A 22,187-nucleotide genomic window follows, 5' to 3' on the forward strand; every position below is an offset into this window, starting at 1 on the left:
TACTGTGGGCTGAAAGGTTATGTGCCAAGGTCCCCTTATCAGGCACTGTTTGTTCATTGCTGAGGAATGTAGAATCTGCTTCCTCTTAACCCTTTACCCTAAGGATCCATGCGTTTGGTGAGGAAGAGCCAAGTCAAAGGAGCAAGTCATGATTCATGCTGTGTGATGCCTACAGTTCTTGTCCATCTGCATCTCTGGTGGTAGGTCCACCAAGCTGGGCAAGCCAGTTGGAGAAACTTAGGTAAGAACAGACTGAAACACAAACACAATTATACAGGTTTTGTGCCTGAGTTGGGAATAAAGCTTGGTTTTGCCAGCCATGTGCACAGTGTGCATGACCGCAGCTGATCCTGCACCTAGAGGCAATGGGAAATGGGGTTCTCCTTGCCTCAGAGAGGAGCTCTGTTCCCATTCTGTGAGCTTGCTTTGCTCATCCTGCATCAGTCTGTGCTCACAGTGGGTTGCTAGACTGTGCCTTTTCTATGCACTGAGACCAAGTTGCCCGCAGTTATTTTACCTTTTATGAGGCACCTTGCTGGAATTTGTGTCGTCTTACATATGGTAGGGTGGGGATGAAACTGGTGCGTCTCTCCTAGTGAGAGAGCTTTGCTTTTTGTAGCTTGTACACAGCATGGGGAGAGAAGCTTGAAGCGCGGGCACAGCTTCCTCAACACTTCCTGGCTTCTGTGGTGTCCCTTTTCCCCTTTCCTCTCCTGTCATTTTTACTGCCTGCAGCTCTGTGCAGCTGATCAAGGGGTTTCCTTAGTATTTATGCAGCAGTTCACATATTCACAGTGCTGTACAAGGACCTTCACCAAGGAATATTCAATGCATGAGAGAGGTAAGTAGGTAAGCCTCAGTATGTCCTTTGTACAGAGGAGAGATGTGACTTAGGCCACACAGTGACACAAGCATCTGCTGTTGCTTGCTGTTGGGGACAGGATGCTAGGCTCAGTATTAATGTCTGACCCTGTGTCACAGGCCTGACCACTCATTTGAGCTTAGCCCTTGCCTGTTCTGCAGTATCTCATGAAGTTGGCCCTTTTTCTTGTTTGTCCTGAATTGGATCCAGCTTTTATCTTTTGCCCAGGAAGAACATTCCTAGCAACAGGAAGCCACTGAAGATGGGTAGCTCTTGGCACCTTCAGTCGTGTGCCCTGGTTACTTGCATGCTACGGTGGCTTGGAGAATTGCCACGGACACAATGTCTCTCTAATGTTATTATAATTGCTGCCTTTTATTTATTTATTTTTTGGTTAGCCAGTGGAATTAGTTTGGGGCCCCAGAACTTTTTTTCCCCTCTCCTTTTGGTGTTTAGCAAACTGTGCACATCAGTAACTACCCACAAAAGAAGCAGCCTGTAAATAAAAGGCCAGTGCTCCCCACCCTTCACTTTGCTCCACGTCCTTTTCTCAGTGCTCAGGGAGCCATGACTCAGACTGGGTTTAGAGAAGACAACTTGTTAATCCCCTCCCTGCTACAGAGAATAAAATGGCATTTCATTCCAAGCTCTATTAATGCTCTCGCTCCGGGGATAAAGCAGGACTCCCAAAAGGCAGTGGCCAAATTTTTTTCTTCAGCGTTGTCTTTGTCTTCTTTTGAGTGTTACATTTAGATTAGCTTCTGAGGATTAAATGTTATTACAGTGCCTGAATCTGTTAAGGGAGAAAAAAAAATCAGTAAAGAGGTTATGGCTTAGTGCAGGCGCTCCAGACTTATCCTCAAAGTGCTGGGTTTTTTTTAATTTTTCATTTATTTTCTTTTATCAAGTTGGACTTATCTTGTTTTTATTATTATTTTTTTTTAAATTTGGAAGCAAAAGTCGGTATGGGTGGGTGTGGGTGCATGGCGCTCAAAGGTAAAGCTGCAGGAGTGGGGTGGGGTGAGGGGATTAAGAAGTTGTTAAAAGATAAAATTGTTTTGGAGCTGAATTTCCCTCCGAGATCTCCTTATGGTCGGCTGAACTCTCTCTGAAGCAGCTTTGCCTGAGCCCTGTTGCTTTGCACGCCATGTGGAGAGGACTGCAGATGCTTTGTGCTGTTATCAATGAGTGTTTAAAGAATGTGCCTCCTATTTTTGTCATCCTGATAGAGATCAGTCTAGAATACACAAGACACCTTTCTTCCTGGTAGACTCTCCACTAGACTTACTCCATAAGGGACCTTGTATCTCAAGAGTTTTATGTAATGGTCCTTGGATCTTTAAATCTAATGGATACAAGTATTTAAAATGGTTATATTTGAGAAGTTGACAAGTGGCAAGTGTCTGTCTGGGCTGAATATGAAAGGGAGATCTGCACCGACTCAGCATGGGGGTGGAGCCAATACGTCCTAGGTACACGGTGAGCTTGGAACTGAGAATTTATAGCCAAGTTCAATACTCATGAAAGTGAGGGTCTTATTAAATTTCACAAGACTTTTGAACAGTGAAAACCTAAATTGGAAGGGGTGTCAGTGAACAAATCCTAGAGAAAACTGCTGACATTTTTCCTGGGTTCTGTAGCATTTGGGAAGATTAAGAAGATTGTTACATGGGGTTGTTACATGGGGATATTCTGCTTGCTCGTGAACCCTGGAGCCGGACACGGGGTAGTTTAACTAACTCCAAGCATTTCTGCTCAGAGGGGACTGCATGCAAGGCTAGAAGACTGAAGCAGATATTACATTGACCATAATGAAACCCAAAGAGAAGAAAAGAGGAGACACGTCCTTCAGTCAAAATTGCTGTGGGATTTCTCTCTCACTCCTGCATAGAATGGACCTTGCTACTTTCCTGCCTCCGGCCTCCCTCCCAGCTTAGACTTGTCAAGTTGCTTCTGTTTTGGCCTTTGTTGATTCTGAACCATATACTTTGATCTAATCTACCTACCAAAGGGACTCCTTCTCAGGCTGGCAGAATAGTGTTATGTTTGCAAGCCTGGTTTGAACTAAAAAACTGGAGTGCTATTGGAACTGGCTTGGAGGTTACATGTTTTGACAAAGTAGTAGCTAGAATGTGTAAGTGTTGGAGTAGATGGTACAGTGTTGGCTTTAGTGCCATTTCAGCAAGCGTGAGTCTTTAGAAACAAGTGGTAATAGCCCTCTGCAATGGAGCTGGAAATGGTTTTGTGCCATTTACACTCTCACTTATGCATTTTCCTTACTGGTTCAGGAAGACCCATTGTTAAACAACTGTTTCCAGCAGTGCATTGATTTCAGGACCCAGCACTCAGACAATCTTGGGTGATTTGTAAGGGCTGTTTTCTATTCAAAGGGTCCTTTCTACTCTGGGGCTGGTGTGCTGTGAAGAAGGTTGCACAGGCTGGCCTGGGATTGCAGAACTGTTCTGTTTGGCCACCTTTTATTCTTCCTAGGAGTGATTGTTAAGTCCTTAAACAGCTACTGCCACAGTGAAATTTTACCTGATGTGATGATTTAGCTAAAACATACTATCTTTCCACAGTTCTTGGGGACTGTCTAAATAAAAGCCCCTCCTGTTGTGCAGTTCACTGATTGTCCCAATGCAGCATTGGCAATATTGTCTCCTTGTGATGACAACTGAAAGCTGGTATGATGGAGCTAAGCTATACCTACAGCCCATGCAGATTAGTCACTGTGAACCCAGCATACGATGACAGTCTCTTTTCAAATGTGTGAAAGGTGCTGTAGGCCAGTGGTCTCCAACCTTTTTAAGTAGATCACCTTTGGCACTTAAAAGCAGGTAAGTCTGTGGGGTGGGCAGGGGGGCAGATTCAGTAAGAGGGAGAAAAAATTATTTGGGGGGTGCGCCTCCCGAGCAGGTAAGTCCCGCCTGGCTGGGTCCCCGCTCAACTTACCCCTGCTTCTGCCTCTGTGGCACTGCCCCTCACTGCAGGGGCCTTGATCTAGCCCCTGCCCCTTCTGTCCCCCACAGATTGACCTGCTGGGGGACAGGCACAAGCACTCAGCTCCCCACCACAGCCTCGGATCTACCATAAGAGGCTCCGAGTTCTACCACGAGAGGCTCCGAGATCTGCTGCTGGATCAAGATCCACTGGTTGGTGACCACTGCTGTAGGCGGTAGAACAGCTGCAATAGTGGAGTGTCAGGGGCCCTAACAGGCAGCCCAGGCTGGGCTAATTGTCTCTTTGGGGCCACACTTGCCTGGGGGCTGTGATTGACAGCTCTGCCTCAGCTACTGATCCAGTTGATCACTGTTTGTGCCTCACTATTGGCTGCTGGAAAAGCAGCCTCCCCCTTTAGTTCTGCCTGTGGCACAGGCTGCCAGCCAGCCAGCAGTTCTGCCCTGAAGGTCTGCTTTGGTAAGCCTCTCTAATACCAGTTTTCTGGTTCCCGAGCCTGCTTCACTCTGTTCCTAAACTCCGGCTTTCTGGAAATTGCCTTCAGATCTGATAACAGGCTCTGACTCTTGACTTGCTTAACTTTGGCTTTGGCCCCGGGCGTACCCTGACTTCAGTTCTGACTTTGGCTCATACTGACCTTGGCACTGGCTTTTGATTCTGAGCCTTGACTCAGACTGGATTTGGTTTCTGATTCATATACCCTTGTGATTTGGTGCCTGCACTCCCCCAGTGGCCTAACCACTAGGTTACACTACTGATGATTGGGTCCATATAGGGAGGAGGTGTCAAGACCTTCACGAAGTGCATAAGGGCTTTTGTATTGGCATTAATATGGAAGTTGTTTAGCTGTTCTGCCTCCAAGTAGCATTTTGAAACCCCTAGATTGATGGACTAAGGGACATTGGCAGAGTAGACTCTGATCGGGGTACATCTCTGTACCTCTGAAAGCTAAAGTTAAAAGGGAACTGCAGATGATAGTTTCCAATGCAGTTACATATGTCTGGCTGGCAGATCAAGTTTTCAGGAAGGCACAGGCACTTCATCATAAAGAACAGAAGTGAAAATGGAACCAGAGCACTGTCACGCTTGGTTTGGGGATTATGCGGTGAGAAAGCAATTGGGCAGGAGCAAGAGCTCGTCAGGTTTCAGGGTATTTCAGAACTCATCTGGGTGGAGGTTACTCATCTGCTGTGAAGTGAGGAACTTCTTCAGCCTTCGTTTCCCTCCTTTGGGAAGCTGCTCTGAATATTGATTCATGACATCCATTTGGCCTACAGTAAATGCCTGTAGTTGGCTTTCTGCACATGTCCTGTGCTGGGGGTGGCTGCAAGGAGTTGAGTTTTGAAGCCCAGGTTATCGGGAGAAGCTTTCCAAAAAAGAGTGGTGAATTAAAGATGTCAGAAGCAATAATGCCTGAGAAACCACTTGTTACAAGTGAATTAATGACTTGTTTGCTAATTAGCAGCCCGAGGCAAAGCTGAGGTAACACTCCTAACAATCTGGTCATTAATTCAGTAACAACTGATTTCAAGGGCACTGTTGCTATTTTGAACAGTAATTGTATTCATGCTTCTGAATTATATGCTCTGTGAGAGATGCTTATATTTATTACTGAAAGTCAGATTTGTCCCTTGGAGCAAGGGTGGGGTGATGGGAGGGAACAATGTCAGTAGTACTAAAGAGAACGTGAGGGGGCAAGTACTGATGGACTGAAGGTCAGAGCTAATACTTCACTGTAAGCCCACTGAATCCCATTCTTTTAGGAGATAATGGGTACAGCACAATATCTGTACACAACTTCTGGTGGCGCTGTCCCTAGAGACAGCCTTCCATTTTGTCTCCAGAGATCAGTGCCAATGCGGCTAGGTGTTCTTGGCAGATAAGAGGCACTTAGTCAGGCAGCAACTTTCCTTTCATAGCTTTGGAGCATCCTAGTCCAGCGAGCATCACACATTCATCATCCATTATAGAATTAGATTTTTTTTTTTTCCAGATAAACCCTAGTACAACCAATATTCTTCTGCTGCACTTGGTTTGAAGTCCTCTGGGCCCCATTGAGACTGAAACCTTGGGATTGTAACCTCACCTAGGCCCCCTGGAGATGGGAAGTGTGAACCAATATTTATCTGCTGCAACTTCCAGGGGTCCTGAAAGCCTTTCCTGCCTGCCTGAGGCATGTTTTCAGCCACAGGCCCACACTAGTTTGACAGACCTTCTTAGTGTGTCCGGGGTGGTCTAAGTGCTCTTTCCTTAGAGAGAACTTCTCAGCAGCTTGCTCATATGGCTGGAACTTGCTCTGTCACTAGCAGCCGAAGGAGAAAGAGCCTGAAGTCGTCATTGGTCCCTTTTAACTTTTGAGAGATGCCTTTGGTGTCTGTTTCAAAGCATATGCTCTTCTCTGAATTAAAAACTGTCGACCGTGTTATTTTTACAAGAATCTCTTGGATTCTTTAAAGGCATCTCGGGGCTCTGCTGCTTGCCAAGACCAAGGTATGAAGCTTTGCATTTCTCCTGCAACAGTAGCATTACCGGCACTTAAAGGAGTAGGTGTTTGGTGCTGATGCTCTTCCTGCTGGGTCAGTGCTGAACAAATTGCCCAGTGTCGTGCAAGGAGATGCTGTGGTGCTGAAGACATAATTTACATGAGATATAAAACTGAAGTTGTTGCTGCTTGAAAATGGTGCTATGGATTCTTTTAATAAGCTCCAGAATCCAACCTGAATTTTAATTGGTACAGCTGCGTTCTACCTCCATAAATTTTCTTCTGCAGCTTCAGTAGACAATGTTCTTCTAGCGTCCTGTGAACATACCAGTGTAGCTGTTAGCTGTGCTGCCCACCCTGGAAGCATCTGCATGCCATTTGGGGGGTACCTTTTACTCTAGAGGGCTAGTAAAATACCTCATGGCCCTTCAGGGTGAAAAGTACTGCTTGAACACTTAACGGTGGGGGTAGCTTTACAAGAACGGCATTGTAGTGGGTCAGTAGGGGCGCTCCTGCGTTGAGCCACCCACCTCACTGCACCCGACCACCTTCCAGGCTCCGAGTGCCTCCCTAGGGGCGCCTCGCATCTGGCTGTCCCCCTTCCTGGAGCACGCTCGCTAGTCTGGGGGTAACGTGTGCTGCCACCACCCTGAGAAGGGACTCTCTCAGCCCTGTGTCCTCAGGGAAACACAGGCCTGATAGTCCTACGGGTACTTGACCCAGTACAGGCACTTGGGGCACTTCCCCAAGTCGGGGGTCAAAAAGAAAAATCTCCCTTAGTCCACAGACATAAGGGGCCTCTTAGGCATAATTTAGGCCCACCCCTCAGTAAGTCTCCTACATTGGTCCCAAAGGAGAACTGTATTGATTACAGGGATAGGGTGAAAATAGGGTACAAGATAGAGCAATATCACAGAAATCTCCTAGAGCAAAACAGTCTGGCTGAGGTAGCCTTTTGATCACGTATCTGAGTTACTGCCAGCTAGATATCTAACCAGATCTCGAATAGCCTACTCACAAGCATCATCCTGAGGCTGTTGGAGATTCCCTCTGGAGGCAGGCCGTTCCCAGCTCATGAGCTATGGGGGAGAGAGCCAGTTTCTGATGGTAAAGCTCCTAAGTCTGAGTCCCCCACATGGCTGCTGCCCCCCTCCTCCTCCTGGGCAGTCTTAACTTATATAGCCCTATGACCTCATTCACCTGGTCTAATGGAGGCCAGCACCTGTTGGCTTTTGGCCAACCAATTTGAAATACATCACTAGTTGCCGGGCAGACTCTAGCCTACCAGGTAGAAGCCCCTCACCCAGGTAGGTGATACCAGTCACGTAGGCAGAAGGAGCAGGTTTCCCCCCTCCCTCAGGAATGTAGCCAGCTCAGGTTACCTAAAGAGATAGGGTAAAGGTGTGTCTCCTCTGCTGGACTCATCCTAATCACATTGTCACAGAGCAGAGATTTTGGGGAGAAACAAAGGTGGCTTTCTGCCACAGGCATCTCTGTGGCAGGCTGATGGTAGTACAAGCTTTTTCTGTAGGTGAAACATAATGAACCTTCCTAACTTGTTTTGCAGGTGTAATAAATAAGTGTGGTTGTCTTTGTTTTTGGGGTTTTTTTTAAAACCATCTTTTAGCTTTTTGTGTTGTAATTTCCAAATGCACCTACCAGTCTAGCAGTCTCCCAGTAGTTAGCTATTACCCAAAGCACTGCAGCTTGGATCACTGCAACCCTCACACTCCAAGGGCCAATAATACCATGGGTGTGGCAAGCTGCATGTAGTCCATTCCTAAACTGCGATGTTAACCAGGTTTTAAATGTTGTTGTTTATCTTCTTCTTTAAAAAATCTCCCTGCTCAGGTCACTTGTAGGGCTGTGTTTTATTTTGGAGGCGGTTACTGCTTTTGCTATATTGCTTTTCTGCCTTGTGGGAGCTCAGCCAGCTTCTTCTGATTCAGAGAGCTCCTTCCAGCAATGGGGGTCTGACTCATTCCTTTTTGGCTTCCAGAGGCCATTTTGTTGCTAACTTTAGACTCTTCATCTTTGCTAGTCAACCTCAGGAGCGTGGCATTTTTGAAAGAAATGGTGTGCAGTGTTCGTAGGCAGGAGAGCTGGTTCTGTTAACTTTTATATCTCCTGGCAAGGCATGAAACAGGCTGTAATTTTCCTTTCCTTTTCAAAACTGGCAGAGTGCCTACCATTATAACCAGTGAAGAATTTGTCCAAATGTACATTGGAATTGCCTGTCTGCCGAAAAAGTCTTTTTTCTGTTGCACCATGCCACTTGCCACCTGCCAGGCTGTAGACATTACTGGAGTTGCTCTGAATGCATGTGACCAAAACAGAAGCAGCTACCGTCAGAGCTGTCCAGGGGCATCCAGTGATGAAACGGGGAATGGCAAGCCGCTTGCGTGGAGTGTGGTCAAGAGAAGAAGACAGGAGGCCGGTTGATGTAGGACCATGCCATCCATCTCTACAGAGAAATCCCAGTTCTGTCACTGACTCCTGCATCTCAAGCAAATTGCTTAACTTTATCACCGTCAGTTTTAGCATCTGTAAAACTAGGAGAATAAACTTCTCCTTTCCCCTTTGAAATAATCCGTTCTAGAACTATGTGGTTTAAAGCTATGTAAATGGACCAGATATTCTTGGGTATTTAATGACAGACTCTTCATTGCATTTCTGCTCTTTTTAACTTCAGGTGCCCTCTTGTTGGGCAATGCCATTTTGTGCCTTCAGAGATCTGTGTGGCAGAATAGACCTTCTTGGTTGATGGGTTTCCGTGACCATAACGTGGGGCTGACAGATTTTATGCTGACAGTTTGTCATGATGTTTAGACATTTCTGTTGACTTTTTGTTCTTAGTAGCCAGGTTTTAAATGCTCTAGACTTCAGAATGACTCCTGTTGTGATAGGGAGGGGAGGAAGAGCAGGATCTCAAGTAGAAAGGGCAGAGTTCATCTGAGCACACACGATTTGCTGTGGAGATTGGCTGTTTGGCTTGCACCTTGTAATCACAGTAAGATTTGAAATTGGAAGTATATTACTTAGTGCTTGTACAGGATCATCCAGTCCTCCAAAGTTCAAAGGGCTTTACAAATGCTAATTAAGTAAATAATTCTGTGGCGTGGGTAAGAATACCTTCACCTGCTGCTGAAATGCAGTGGTCTTTGGGGTGGGATGTAGCAGCTGTTTGATGATGCAACATTGTATATGTCATAGCAGATTGGGCTGTGGTTCTCTCCAGCCTTGTATCCCAGTCATCTGTAAGACTGTCCAAGCTTGATGCTTTGAGGGAGGAGCCCCATGAAGTAATGTTCATGAACATGTGAGGATAAGCAGGAATTTTTTTAGTTCTAATACCAGTATCACATAGGTGATTCCATGTTGGTGCCAAGGCATGCGATTTGGTTAGGTCATCTTAGTAAGGGTAAGTATAATGCTGAATTCTCAAAATTAGAGGGAGAGGACCAATTAAATCTTCCCCTCAGTTTTCTCCCTTTTAATTCTAGCCATGTTACTGAACTGACAGTCTGGGGCAGGTAATTCCAGAGGCAGTGGAGAGGTTACGGGGCTGGCTGTTGCTGCATTCAGATGCAAAAGGCCACTGGAAATTAGCTTCCTCAGCTGCTTTCTCTGTGGTGACGAGTTTATTTCTGAATGAAATAACTAGAGTTGTCTTTAATTTTCTGCTGTAAATGTCAAAGATACAAGAATCAGGACAGATGGACTCTTTCTATATACTGTGTGGTGTATCCCTCCAGAAATTTTTTTTCCTGACGTGTTAAAGAGAAGCCATTAGTGACAGGCAAGTAGCACCAAAGGGAGAATGCAGTTTTCCAGGTCAGTTAGCCACTTATGGGGTTTTGTGCAATACTGTAAAGCAACACTGCAGTGCGAGACCAAAGCACTAATGTGCTTACTCTAAAAACAAAACAAAACAAAACAAAACCTATATTGTACCCTGTATGCCCAAACACCCTCTTCAGCTGTTATACAAGTCACCAGTGCAGCTCAGCCCAACCTGTCTCCTTCCTGCTGCTGTGGAGGGTCTCTGCTGAAGGCAGAGCTGTGGCTGTATTGTAGCATTGGTATACCAAGTTAGGTCATTTTAAAGCCGTCAAGCCACAGCAGCATGGATTCAGCCCTAGCTGTCCACCCGATTATTCTCTAAGGTTTTGCACCCCACTGTGCTGCTTTACCAAGACTGGTAAAGTCCCCATGCTGCTTTACCAGGACTGCTGCAACTATCCGAGATAGCTGCTGTCACAACACTTTATGCGCAAACTTCATCCAAGGCACTGCCTGAGTAGATGCATTTCAATGTCCTCTAGATCCCTTTGGTCTTTATCCCAAACTCATCTTCAAGTGCAGGATAAAATCCAGTGTGAATATTTCCCCCTCAAAGTAAATGAAGCAGCTGCTTAACTTGTGGTGACACCTTTTGACTATGTCTAGGGGCGCTGTAACAATTGACGGCTTTGCTTGGTGTATATAACCAGTAGGACATTTCTCCTCTTTACTGGTCTAAAGGTCTGCTACCCCCTAAAGTGTTACTACTGTCTCTCCACCTGGTTAGTGCATTTCAGTTGCAGGAAAAAATAGCAGAATATTTTTTTTTTTTTTATGTGTATAGATAATTTGGGGCATTTTCAGGATGGGAGAAAAGGAAAGTCCACAGTTCTTATTTAAATTGATGTCCAGCATTGGGAGCTCTATCTAAGAAAGAGGAAGGCAGGGTCTTAAACAAAAGTTTAAAAGCTTGTAAGTCTGAGGAAGATTTTGATGGGTGTGTGCGCACACACATACAGTTTGGACAGGGACTATACTGGCCTCCCTTGGCTGACTGGCTGGCTAGATGTAGTGGCCATTTTTTACACCAGTCTTTCAAACAGAATCTTTTTTCCCCCCATCATTGGCTTAGTAACTGCAGCATTTACAGCTCTATTTTTTTCCTAAGTTCAAATTTAAATGGGGCTTAAATTCTCCAGAATTCTCTGTACCCCAAAGTAACCGGAAAATCCCCCCTCCCACTCTTCAGACGTCTGGTGACCTCACAGGCTTTTCCTTTCCTCTCTAGCCCTGGGGCGGGCAATTATTTTGGGCGGAGGGCTTCTTACTGAGTTTTGGCAAGCCATTGAGGCCCGCTTGACAGGCAGCCAGGGGCAGATGAGTATTTATATGCTAAATTTCTGAGGGGCCGCGCGGGCTGGACAGAATGGCCTGGTGGGCCGCATTTTGCCCACTCCTGCTCTAGCTCATCCTTGAGATCAGGTTTTCTTCTCCAGATCCGGGGGGTGATTTCCACCTGCACCTCCAACTCCTCAATCAGTAATCTTCATCCAAAGCAGCAGTCAGTGCTTTGCTGTAGCCCATTGCTCTGCTGTTTTCTGCATCTGGGCATCTCTGCTCATGGGGTCAGGAGCCCCAAGGATCTTGCCATTAAATTGTCCCTGCAAGAGCTGGTTTTCTGTGAGCGTGCAAGCTGGGGAAGGTGCAGTGTTACTGCTTGATTAATCAATAGACATTCAGTCCAGCATTCATTTACTAACCCAGAATTTATGGTGGAAATTCACTCAGCACCTTGCTTTAACCTCCCAGATGCTTGACACTTCTTCAGTAGCTTTATATCCACACAAAAAGGAATTTGCCAAGATAAATGAACGCCACCGTTGACTGGAGCAGCTGTTACCTGCCACTGCTAACCAGGTAGGAGAGGGTTAAGGAGAAAACCTCTTCTGAGCTATTAGATTGGCCCTGACTAAGATGAATGTCTAATTCACTCCCAGCGTCCTTACTGCTGCCAGTAATAAAAAGCTTGCTTCACATATTCACCCCACTGCAGACGTTTCTCTTAAATTAAATATCAAGAGGACATATAATAGCACGATTCCACGCCAAGCCAATATTATCAGATTGATGTCAGCAATGATAATAGAAGAAGGATAAGTTGATGAGATTTCATTTATTAAATAAAGTAAAGGGAATACACGGAGATAGAGAGGATTTGGTAACTCTGTGTGTCAAAATGCAGCGAGATAGCTCTCGCTTCATGCTTACCTCAAGGGACGGCAGAGAGAAAGGTACCCTTTGTTTCATTTAAGAAAACCTCTCCCTTTTTTCCAGACAAAAGCCTGATTTAGCTTACTCAGTGGGAGGGGGAGAGGAGGAACTGAAATCCTGGATTTCATGCGTGCACAGCCTTCCTTCCCATTGGACAGCAGAGAAGCAAAGGTTTGTTCCCCCCAGTCCGCGGAGAGAGGCATTGCTAACAAGTGTGTGTTTATTTCTAGTATTCTTTTTTTTTTCCCACCTGTTGACTTACCCTTTGCCCCATAAACTGAGGGAATGGGGAATGAGTACCTGTTATTGGTTTAGCCTCCCCCATTTTGGCTCCTGTTTCTCTTCCTGATGTATTGTCTGAACCTCATGCTTCCCTCTCCAAGGGTGTTGCCCAAGCCCTTTCCCACCTGTCCCTGTTTAGTCTCTGTAGATGAGTTGTACTTATTGGTTTCAGTAATGCTGGTGAGAATTGCAACACAAGAGGCTAAACAAGGGTGAACAGCCTAGATTTCTCTGGGACACATGCAGATTTTTTTTTTTTTAAAGAAAAAATATCTTTTCTTTTTAAAAGCACAAGAAGCCTGTGAACTTTTTGTCAAAGTCCTAGATGTCCTCTATCCCTTCCGCTTTCCCCTCCCCCTGACTACACCGTTCTTGAATGTGACTCACCAAGAGCAACCCAGCCAGAGAGGTGATGATGAGACCACAACCCTTCTCAGAGAAGTTGAGTACAGCAAATAAGCTCAGGCCAGAGGGAGCAGACATTTGTCCAAGGATAGCCCTTAACCCAAGCTCCAACTTCTTCAAAGACCTCTTGCATTGGGTTACAGAGATGCTTGCAGTAGGATGCCAGTAGGTGCCATAAGCTTGACTCCCTCTTCCTGAGGTTCAGACTCACCCATGAGCAGGGCCAGTGATAGAGTAGTAGGGTAGTTAGACATGACAGGGTAGCTCCTGTGGTTGGGGTGGGGGTGCGTAGGTGGGCTTCACGCAAAGCTTAAGTTTGAAAAAATTAGTGTGGTGCAACAATTTGAAGCTCAGTTGTCTGGGCTGGGCTGTGTATTTCCACTCCAGTCACAGCTCCCCTAGATGTAAGGGGCGTGGGATAGAGGGACCTCCAAGGCACATCCAGCGTGTGAGCCCTCAATGAATCTTTACTCAAAGTAACTGGTTCAGATCTATGATTGTCACTCTCCTTCCAGACCTGCTTTGATCAGTAGTGAAATGTTAATTATCCTGTTCCTTAATTATCTGTGGGCACCTGATGGATGGGAGAGTCCACGCCAATCCAAACTATGGTTTCAGTCCCTCTGCAAACTTGGGAAGATATTATGAGATCAGGTGTTACACTCATTAAAATTAAGCTTTCTGTCACCTTCCTAAGAGAGGAGAGACCCTTTAAAATGACAGCCATGTCCCGGCCTAAATGCCAGCTGCACTGATTTACTTAAATAGGTTTAGAAACCAATTTTAATTAAGTCGGCGCAGTTTGCTTGTGAAAATGCTTGTAAATTGGTTTAAGATTGTGTTATATTGATAATCAACTTAAACTAAATCAATATAATGCAAAGTCAATTATCAATATGAACCTGTTTAGTTAAATTGATGCAGCCTTGAGTGTAGATGAGGGCCATGTTTTCATTTTGAAGCAGTGTTAACTTACCGAAGCTAGAGTAAAAGGCTTATTGTGACTCTGGCTGGAAGGCAGTTGCTGGGCAAGCTCCCATCTCTTGAGGCTTTCTGTCATGTGGTGGCAGATAGCTGCATTATCAGTTCCTTTACCTTTTTGGTGTCTGCCACTTCACACACATTGGCCTGCTGGTGCTTCAAGGGGAAAGGCATTGGCAGTTCCCGTAACAGCTTCTGGCTATAACTTAACTTTCTGATGCATTTTCTGAGTCCCCTGGCACATCGTGGGCCAGAAGGTGCCAATCCTGCTGTACAGTTTGAACTATCAACCTTGTCCTGTCTTTCTGTTAATCATCTTCTGTGATGACAGGTGCCAAAAAAGGTACAAGAAAGGAGCCAGCAGTTAAGGACTTGCTGGCCCTCCATTTTTAGAGTGGCAAAGTAAAACCCAAACACTGTCCTACGAGGCTACAACTGCTAGCCCACTATTCAGCTCAGATGAGTCTAAGCTAATGATTTTTGTAGCCTGTTAGATCTATCTCCTTTCCTGCCTATTGCATGAGTTGCAAAATACATGTTAGTTTAACATGCTGAGTTAAAAACCCAATTTAAAAAGTCTTAACTTTTCCAATGAATTGAGGGATTTGGTGGTATTTCCAAACCCGGTATTGTTTCCAAGGTCTCATGGAGTTGATTAGAATGATATTAAAATTTCAGTGATGGAACAAAATGCCAATCTTATGAGTTTCTGAAGCTCCCTGCAAGTCTTCTTCCATTCCAGTCTTTGAAGGCTTTTAAAACTTTTGAGAACGGGTGTTCCATAGTCTATAGAACAATAACTAATACCCTCCCTCCTTTGAGGATCTTGCATGGAATATACCCGTACTTTTTCCTTTTAAAGATTCTAGTGATTTGAGGAGAGAGGGAGACCCTAAAGTCATTGACTGTGACTGATTCAGCCAGCAATGTTGCTGCTCACTTTCTGCTGTGGCTGGTATGTGAGGCATGTTGTTCCTGATAAATGCTGGAGCTTTGCCCCTGAGACTTGGTGGTTGTGATCAGGGCTGAAAGAGCACTTGCTGGAGCATGTCCTGGTAATGTTCTCTCAGAGAAGCAGCCAGGTCTTTGACTTTGAGAGGACAGAATGTTTTGTGCTCATTGTACCCTGCCTCCTTCACACACATGCTCATCCTAAAAAAAAAAAAACCAAAAAAACCCCAAAGAAACCAAACATTTGTGTAGTCTGAATTCTCCCCCTGTCCTCCAGAGCTTTCAGAGATCCTGGCTATGATCAAAAACTTCCAAGAATGCCCAGTTTTTAGCGTGTTTTGCCCAGTTGGAGACAGCACTCTCAAAGCATGGCTCAGCTATGCAGAGATGTGCTGTCTCCCTGCCTTATGTGGAGAAAGTCATAATGCTGCATTGGTGACACTGTTTTTGTTGCTGTGGAAACAAATATGATGTCATCACATGTGGTACAGCTTGTCTGTAGCATCAAAGCACCCTGGGAAGAAGAGAGGTGCTCCGATTTGAGCATCAGACCTGTGTAGCAATGCAGGAAATTGTAGGGAAGGGGAATGGCTTTGTGCTGTGAAAGGTTGCATCTGAGACTGGGCTGTGAAAGGTTTGTCTCTCCTCTAAAGTGTGGCCTGGCAGCTATTGCCAGTTCCTTCCCTTGGTGTTTGCCTGACTGTAGCTAATCACACTCTGTTTAGTATGTTAGAGCTGCTGTTGCTGGTGATATTTTAGCATGGCCTTCCCTGTTGTTGGTATTCCTGCTGCTAAGTTTATGGATAAATGGCTGTTGGCTAAGAGCCAAGTAAGCCTAGAAATTGTCTACTTTTCTCTCATCACTGAGAATCATGGTGCCCTTTGCAAGCGTTTAACCACTGTTAACTTACTGGAGAGTAAGGTGGCCAGTTCCACAGGGCAGTAGACGCTTTTCAGATTATTAAAGGTTCTTTCCTTGGGTTGTCTGAGGTTGCTGGTTCTACCTCCTGCTCTGCCCAAGATTCCCAGTGCAACTTGGGCAGACATTTAACTTCTCTGTGTCTCTTTCCCTCATATAAAGGGGCTAACACTTCCTAACCTCAAAGGTGGGTTGGTTGTAAGCCTCACGTTTGCTGAATGCTTTGAACTTTTCAGCTGAAGGGCGCTGTCCATGGTATTGTTACGTTTGTGGTTAATGTTCCCATTCATTAACTGGCTTTGTGAAAACTTTTGTTGGGGAGGAGGGGGTCTGGGGCAGGCATTAGCACCTGTTGGGGAATTGGTAGAGTTGCTGGAACGTGCAATGATTACCATCCACAATGTCATGTTCTTGTTGTTCCCACATAGGCAAAGGAACACTGAACCTGTCTGTGCTGGGTTGCAGTCGGAGATCTTGAAGTGCTACCAAGCAAACAAACATGAAGTACTGAAGTGCTCGGAGCTGGCCAAAGAGTACCAGCGCTGCGTCAGTGCAGCTCGGAAGGTAACGGTGACCTCATCTCCGCCACACCCGGCTGGTCTTGCTGCATGGCATTTCCTTGTGGGAGGTTTTTCTCCAATTTGCTGTGGCTTCTGAAAGCAGTGTGGCCCATGGGACCTCATGAGTGTTTTGATGCAGAGCCCTAAGCTCTTCCTTGTGCCTCCACAGATGTTGTAGAACTGTTCCATTGGACAGCTCCACCTGGTACCATATTTTGGTGCTCTGCTTTGACTGGGCACCTAAGCATCATGTCCTCCTGGGTTTCTGCTAGAATTCTCATGCATCTTTCCCCAAAGCTCTCAATTTTTCTTCTGATTCTGGAAGTTTGTAAGTGCAGCTTTTGGGTGGCAAAGTCATTTTTCCAACCATGACACTTTTGTTTTTGAATGACCCAGGTGGATATATGTCTACCCCCCAGGACAGCCTCCCAAAATTACAAAATAGGGGCTAGCTGCCTACTGTTGCTGTTTAAAGCACTCTTCTGTAATTGGCCAAGATGTTTCCTCTTGTGGAATTAGCAGCCCTTCTGAAAGTCATGCCATTTGGAGCTTCTATTGAATAAATTGTAGTTGCCCAGCAGCTTGCAAGGATTAGCTTGTTATTACTGAAACAAAATCAAGAGAGCAGGGGGAAAGGGACACTGCGGACCAGCTTCCAGTGGAAATTCACACTTTGCAGTGTGAGAATAGTCTCGGAAACGGCATTGGGTACGACATAAGGTGCCCATGAGATTTCCTGAACGCGAGGGAAAGGGAAAGACAGAAGTGTGAACTCTGCTGGGTGGAATATAGTATGTTCAAGTGTCCTTCCAGGTACAGGACCAGCCTCTCTAACTGAGCAGTTCCTTGAAGGGCATCCTGGTTGTGGCGATGTGGAGTTGGGGGCAGGAATAGGGCGTTTTAGGAAACAGGAACAGAGTTGATTCTCTTGGGATCTTTAATGTGACAGGGACAGGCTGGGCCTTTTGAGGAGAGAGCCTCTCTTCTTTGCATTAGCATTGTGAAGAGAAGCTGCATGGCTGATTTAAGTATAACATGAAACAAGCTGCCAGCCGGCTCCCAGAAGAAGCCCCAACAGAAGGAGATGGGAAAATTGTCAGGATACATTAGACCAAATGTTGTTGCAAGTCCTGGTGGAATTTTTTTTTCTTTCCTGTTTACAAAGAAGGTCTTTGTATGTCTGCAAATCAGCAAGGTTAAAGCTGCCAGGGAAAGGGCTTTTCTCTGATATCTTTAAAGTCCCCAGCTCCCAGAGCGCACGGTTTCTTTTTCTTTCTCGGCTTTAAAGGAAAGCAGGGCCTGTGCTGCTGTTGCACAATCCCGGCCCTCTGTTGCTGTGTGTGGAACATGGTGCATCTCTTGCCAGTCTCCGCTAGCCAATGCTTCCCTCCTTGCCTCCTGTAAATCAGGCTTGTAGCCTTTTCAGCAGAGTATACCTTTAGCAAATGCATTTACCAATACATCTTTATTGCAAGCAGTGCGGGTGGAATGTGATTACCAAAGAAGACAGATTGCATTAAACTTCAGCATATTCGCAAGCTGCAGCTCCAACCCGCCTGAGAAAGGTGCTGGGAAGCTGCCAGCCCTGAGCCCCAGCCTGACATTATTAAAGAGTAAATTGGAAGCTGAATGACTGGTAACAGCAGAGGGCAGTGAAAGATCCTATTAACTTGGAGGCTGGTTGTGTTTTTTTGGCGTGTATTTGCTTTATAAACCAAATACCTGGGCTATTTTAGTTTTCCAGAGACTCATGTGAACAGTGAACCTTGCTGGAAAGTTTCCCTAGGTGTTGTGGAAATCTGTTAGAAGGAGCTGCTGACAGGGTACTGAAGCACATATTGCTCTGATTTGCTGCGGGCAACGGTAAGGTGGCAGAAAATCTTTTCTATACATATTAGGGTGTTGAGGGGAGAGCAGCTTCTGCACAGGTAACTGAGCTGTGAGGTTAGATGCAGACATCAGAGGGGTCAGAGAACACCCAACGAAATACAGCAGCTTCTGGGGCTCTCACCACAGGTCACCCTGCTAACAGTGATTAGGTCCACTAGTTTAGCAGGTCAGAACAACCAATACTTACTACCTCACTTACCGACTGTGTAACCATGCCATGAAGGAGTATCCCAAAATTACCAAGGAAGAAAAGGCTGTGGGTCTGCTTTTTTTTCTTCATCAGTATCTTGTACCAAATAGCCACCAGCCTAAAGCTCTCCTGCACATGCATTAGATTCAACTGGAGAGATGCGTGAAAGAAGGAGGGGAATCTCTTGATTCTTATACTGTCTAATTTTCCTATGCAGGAGGGCATTGGAGGCCCCCCTCACCTGCACCCCCCACCAGGCTGGTCCTGTCCAGGTGATCCCAGTTCACACGCATGCTAACATTTTGCTTTCTTTAGTGCCTTTCACCAGAGGCCTGGTGCGGAATACAGTGAAGTTTTAATATAATCGGTCTGCTCATCAAATGTCGTTTAACAAAAATAATTTCTGAGAATTTCCCTTGGTGGTGACAGGAAGGAGACAATGGTACAGGCTCAGAATTTCTTGGCCTCTCCTGTTTACTCAGCCTGTTTTGGCAAGTGCTTGTGTGCTAAGCCTTTGCTGGGCCCAGTGAGCCCTTGGAAGATTCAAGGTAAAAGTTAACTTCTGCAAGGCTGAGATGACTCCCACAGAGTACGCAACACACCTGCTATGTGTTGAGGAGCTGTGGGGAGAAGGCAACATATTCTGTGCAGGTCTAAAGTTTGGACTTGTGCTGAAGCAACTGGTTGGTGGGGAGGAGTACGAGGCAGCAGCAGGGGCTTCCGGACACTGACCCTGAAGCAGCGTTGACTGGGCCACAGTGACCTACAGTTTGCATTCAGCAATGTGTCCTGGGCCCTATAGTGTTCAGTATGAAGCGGGTGCAAGGAAAAGGAGTCCCCAGAGGGTCTTTTGCTGGCAGGAAGAGGAATACTGTTCATCTCATAAATCATGTCAGAAGTGAAGGGGAGAATCTCCCCTTTTAGCCAGAGTAGTCAGTAAGCCACAGAAACTCCCTGGTCTGCCAGGTCATGGAACATTTGGCTCTTCTTTCCTCCTTATTGGCCAGTAAGGAAGAAACTAATAGGCAGAGGTTGATGTGCAGAAGTGTAACAGGAAAGTCCCTCTACAACAGCTTTACCCCAGACAACAGTCTTCACCGTTATATATTTTTCTGGACAAGTGTGGTAGTTCTGGTGTATTCTCCATTGAATGCTATCTAAGGGCTTGTCTATACAGCAAGGTGAGTGTGCCCTAAGCTAGGGTGTGCATTAGCTACTCTCCATCCTGTGTTGGCAGATATACTCTTGGTGTCTTTGAATTAGGGACGCTTACTCCATTTGGAGTAAGTTACCTTGCAGTTGGCATATACCAGGTGTCCACCAAGGATGATCTCATGAGGTCCCTTCCAGCCCTAAACTTCTGTGAAGTAATGTATGCTGTAAATGTGCACCCTTGTTCATTCCCCACCAGTCTTTCTCCTGTAGACAGCCCCCTCATGCCAAGCCTAGAATCTGAGCACAGCACAGACTCCAGTAAGCCCTGGCACACCTCTATCATGGGAGCAGTTGCATCCTGAGCCTGCTGGGACTTACTTGCAGGTAAGTAAGTACAAGCAAACCACTCTCCATTAGTCACCATGATGTCTCCTGTTTAATTTGGGGGCATCTGTCTTTTTTGCAGGAGTCTGTTTTCATATCTCTGCAGATGTTCAGGCAGAGCATAAAATTGCTGCTTTTAGACCTCAATAAAAGCTGGGATAATGGTCCAGCTGTGGGAGGGGCAGCTCCCATTGTGTGTCTTCAAATTGTCTGTAGTTTATTGACTGCAAGTTTCCCCAGAAGCTACTGCAGCTTGTAGACAATTAGAATTGAAAGTCGATGCTGCTATTTCCCCCAACGTTTTCTCTCGTACCAACAGGGGGGCAGTGGAAATCTGGTTAATTTGTTTCTTGGAGCCCAGGTAGAGAGATACGTGCCTTTGTGAGCAAACAGCAAAAAACCTTTATATTTTTATCAAGTCTCTGGGCACCATCCTGACTTAGACCTCCTTCCTCCCTCCCCTTTTCCCACTTTTCAAGCTCTCTGGTCTATTTTACTGCTTCTATGCTTCCCTTTTCGATGAAGTTCTCTTTGAATATTTCCCCTTCCCCTGCTTCCCAGAAGGAGATGTATCTAAATATCACCTGCAGTTTCAGTTGGTTAATTAGATGATTTTCTACCCAATTTGTTATATAAGCTGCATTTTATATGATGAAATCTCTCATCAGCCACCATATGAAAAAGGCATGACCCCTGGTGATGGCATAATAACAGCCAAGAGTGAGCCTCTGGCTCTTAGGCTTATTGAATTGTACTCTTTTCCCTCCTTCCAGTGTTCACAGAAGACTCCGTCCCTGCAAATGGTGTTATTCTGTACCTCGGGCTCCTGTCCCACTGTTGTCTTTCTCTTGTGACATTTTGGCTTGTCTGTAGCTTGTGGCCTGGCCACAATACTAACGGCTGAGGCCTCGCACTAATGTCATTCAGTAGGAACATGCCACACATCCATCTTTCTTTGTAGCTAATGTTTACATATAGCTGTGCAAGTTCATATTTCTCCCTCACCCTTTCCTTTCCTTCTCTGTCTTTACACTACATGCAGAACAGCACTAAGCAGGCTATGATTCTGCATATGTAAGCATAGGCCTATAAAAGTCTCAGGGCTTGTCTACACAGGGAAGTTATGCACCGTAAGTTTGAGTGTGAATTTACAGTGCACTAGCTTTCCCTGTGGACAGTCTGAGTGCACACTTAACAGTGAATTGTAAATTCACACCGCGGTTTATCACTTGCAGTAATTCCCAGTATAACCAAACTCTTGGAGAAGTCTGTAGTTCTTCCAGGTCACTGAAATTCAGCGAGGCAGTTGGGCTTCACACAACTTTGTAAACTGTGTGTTCCTCTTTGTGCTTGCCAGAGACCTCTGTGGATAATCTGTTGTACATAACTTTTCATGCCATTCTCCTGAAGGCTTAGATCCTGTCTAACACATACATCAGGGCACCCTGCCTGTGCCTGAGGACTACCTCTAATTTGTGGGCAGTGACCCACATTATCACTAATGAGAAGGCGCAGCCTGCCAAGGTGACTTTTGTACAGTGTTCCATCTTGATGGTGCATTTCCAGTCAAACATTTTGGACCCAGGTAGAGCATGGCATGCTGGGCACTGTCATCTTCAGAGGCTTGACCTCTCTCTTAATAGATTCAGCTTTAGGATGCATTGAATAATCTCATGGACTGCATTTCAAGCACCTCTGACAGCCTAAAGGTACTTTTATTCTTTCTACATAGCTGTTTCTGTCTTGAAAGAGGGCAAAATGCTTTAGAAATTATTTATGCAGGTAGGACTTCCTGGATGGAATGTGTCTAAATCTAGCGTATAGCGTTGGAAGAGGAAAATGTTGGCCAGGAGTGCTGGCATGTGAGGGTCTTTTTTAGCAGTCTTGCAGGGCATTGCAGCCCTCTGTTTGTAAAGTTTAGTTCAGGAGAGAGACATGCCAGTTTACTTCAGGAAAGTCAGAGGACAAAAGGGAATTTTTTTTCCTGTTTGTATTCCAGTCTGTAGTTTCAGAGAAGTCTGTGTTTCATACCTGACACTTAAAGCACTTGGCCACATCTCCTCTGGTACTTACCTTTGCTCACCTTGCCCTCATTCAGAAACAAATGGATCTGT

The 22,187-nt window shown here is 45.6% G+C and overlaps 1 protein-coding gene across 4 annotated transcripts in view; it reads left to right on the plus strand.

Annotated features, from left to right (window-relative positions):
- Positions 1 to 22,187, plus strand: part of CHCHD6 (coiled-coil-helix-coiled-coil-helix domain containing 6) — a 195,738-nt gene that overhangs the window by 84,668 nt on the left and 88,883 nt on the right. For 2 of the 4 annotated variants that reach the window (XM_090021702.1, XM_090021705.1), the window contains exons 7-8: positions 12,420 to 12,527; positions 16,323 to 16,458. In XM_090021702.1, coding sequence (XP_089877828.1) covers positions 12,420 to 12,527; positions 16,323 to 16,458 — 244 coding nt within the window. Of the gene's footprint in view, positions 1 to 12,419; positions 12,528 to 16,322; positions 16,459 to 19,945; positions 20,071 to 22,187 lie in introns of those variants that run through there. The other 2 variants (XM_090021704.1, XM_090021703.1) reach the window with 2 other exon arrangements.

The sequence above is a fragment of the Crocodylus siamensis genome, chromosome 11 (genome assembly GCF_052110815.1).
Source record: "Crocodylus siamensis isolate JL-2025a chromosome 11, ASM5211081v1, whole genome shotgun sequence".
Taxonomy (NCBI): domain Eukaryota; kingdom Metazoa; phylum Chordata; order Crocodylia; family Crocodylidae; genus Crocodylus; species Crocodylus siamensis.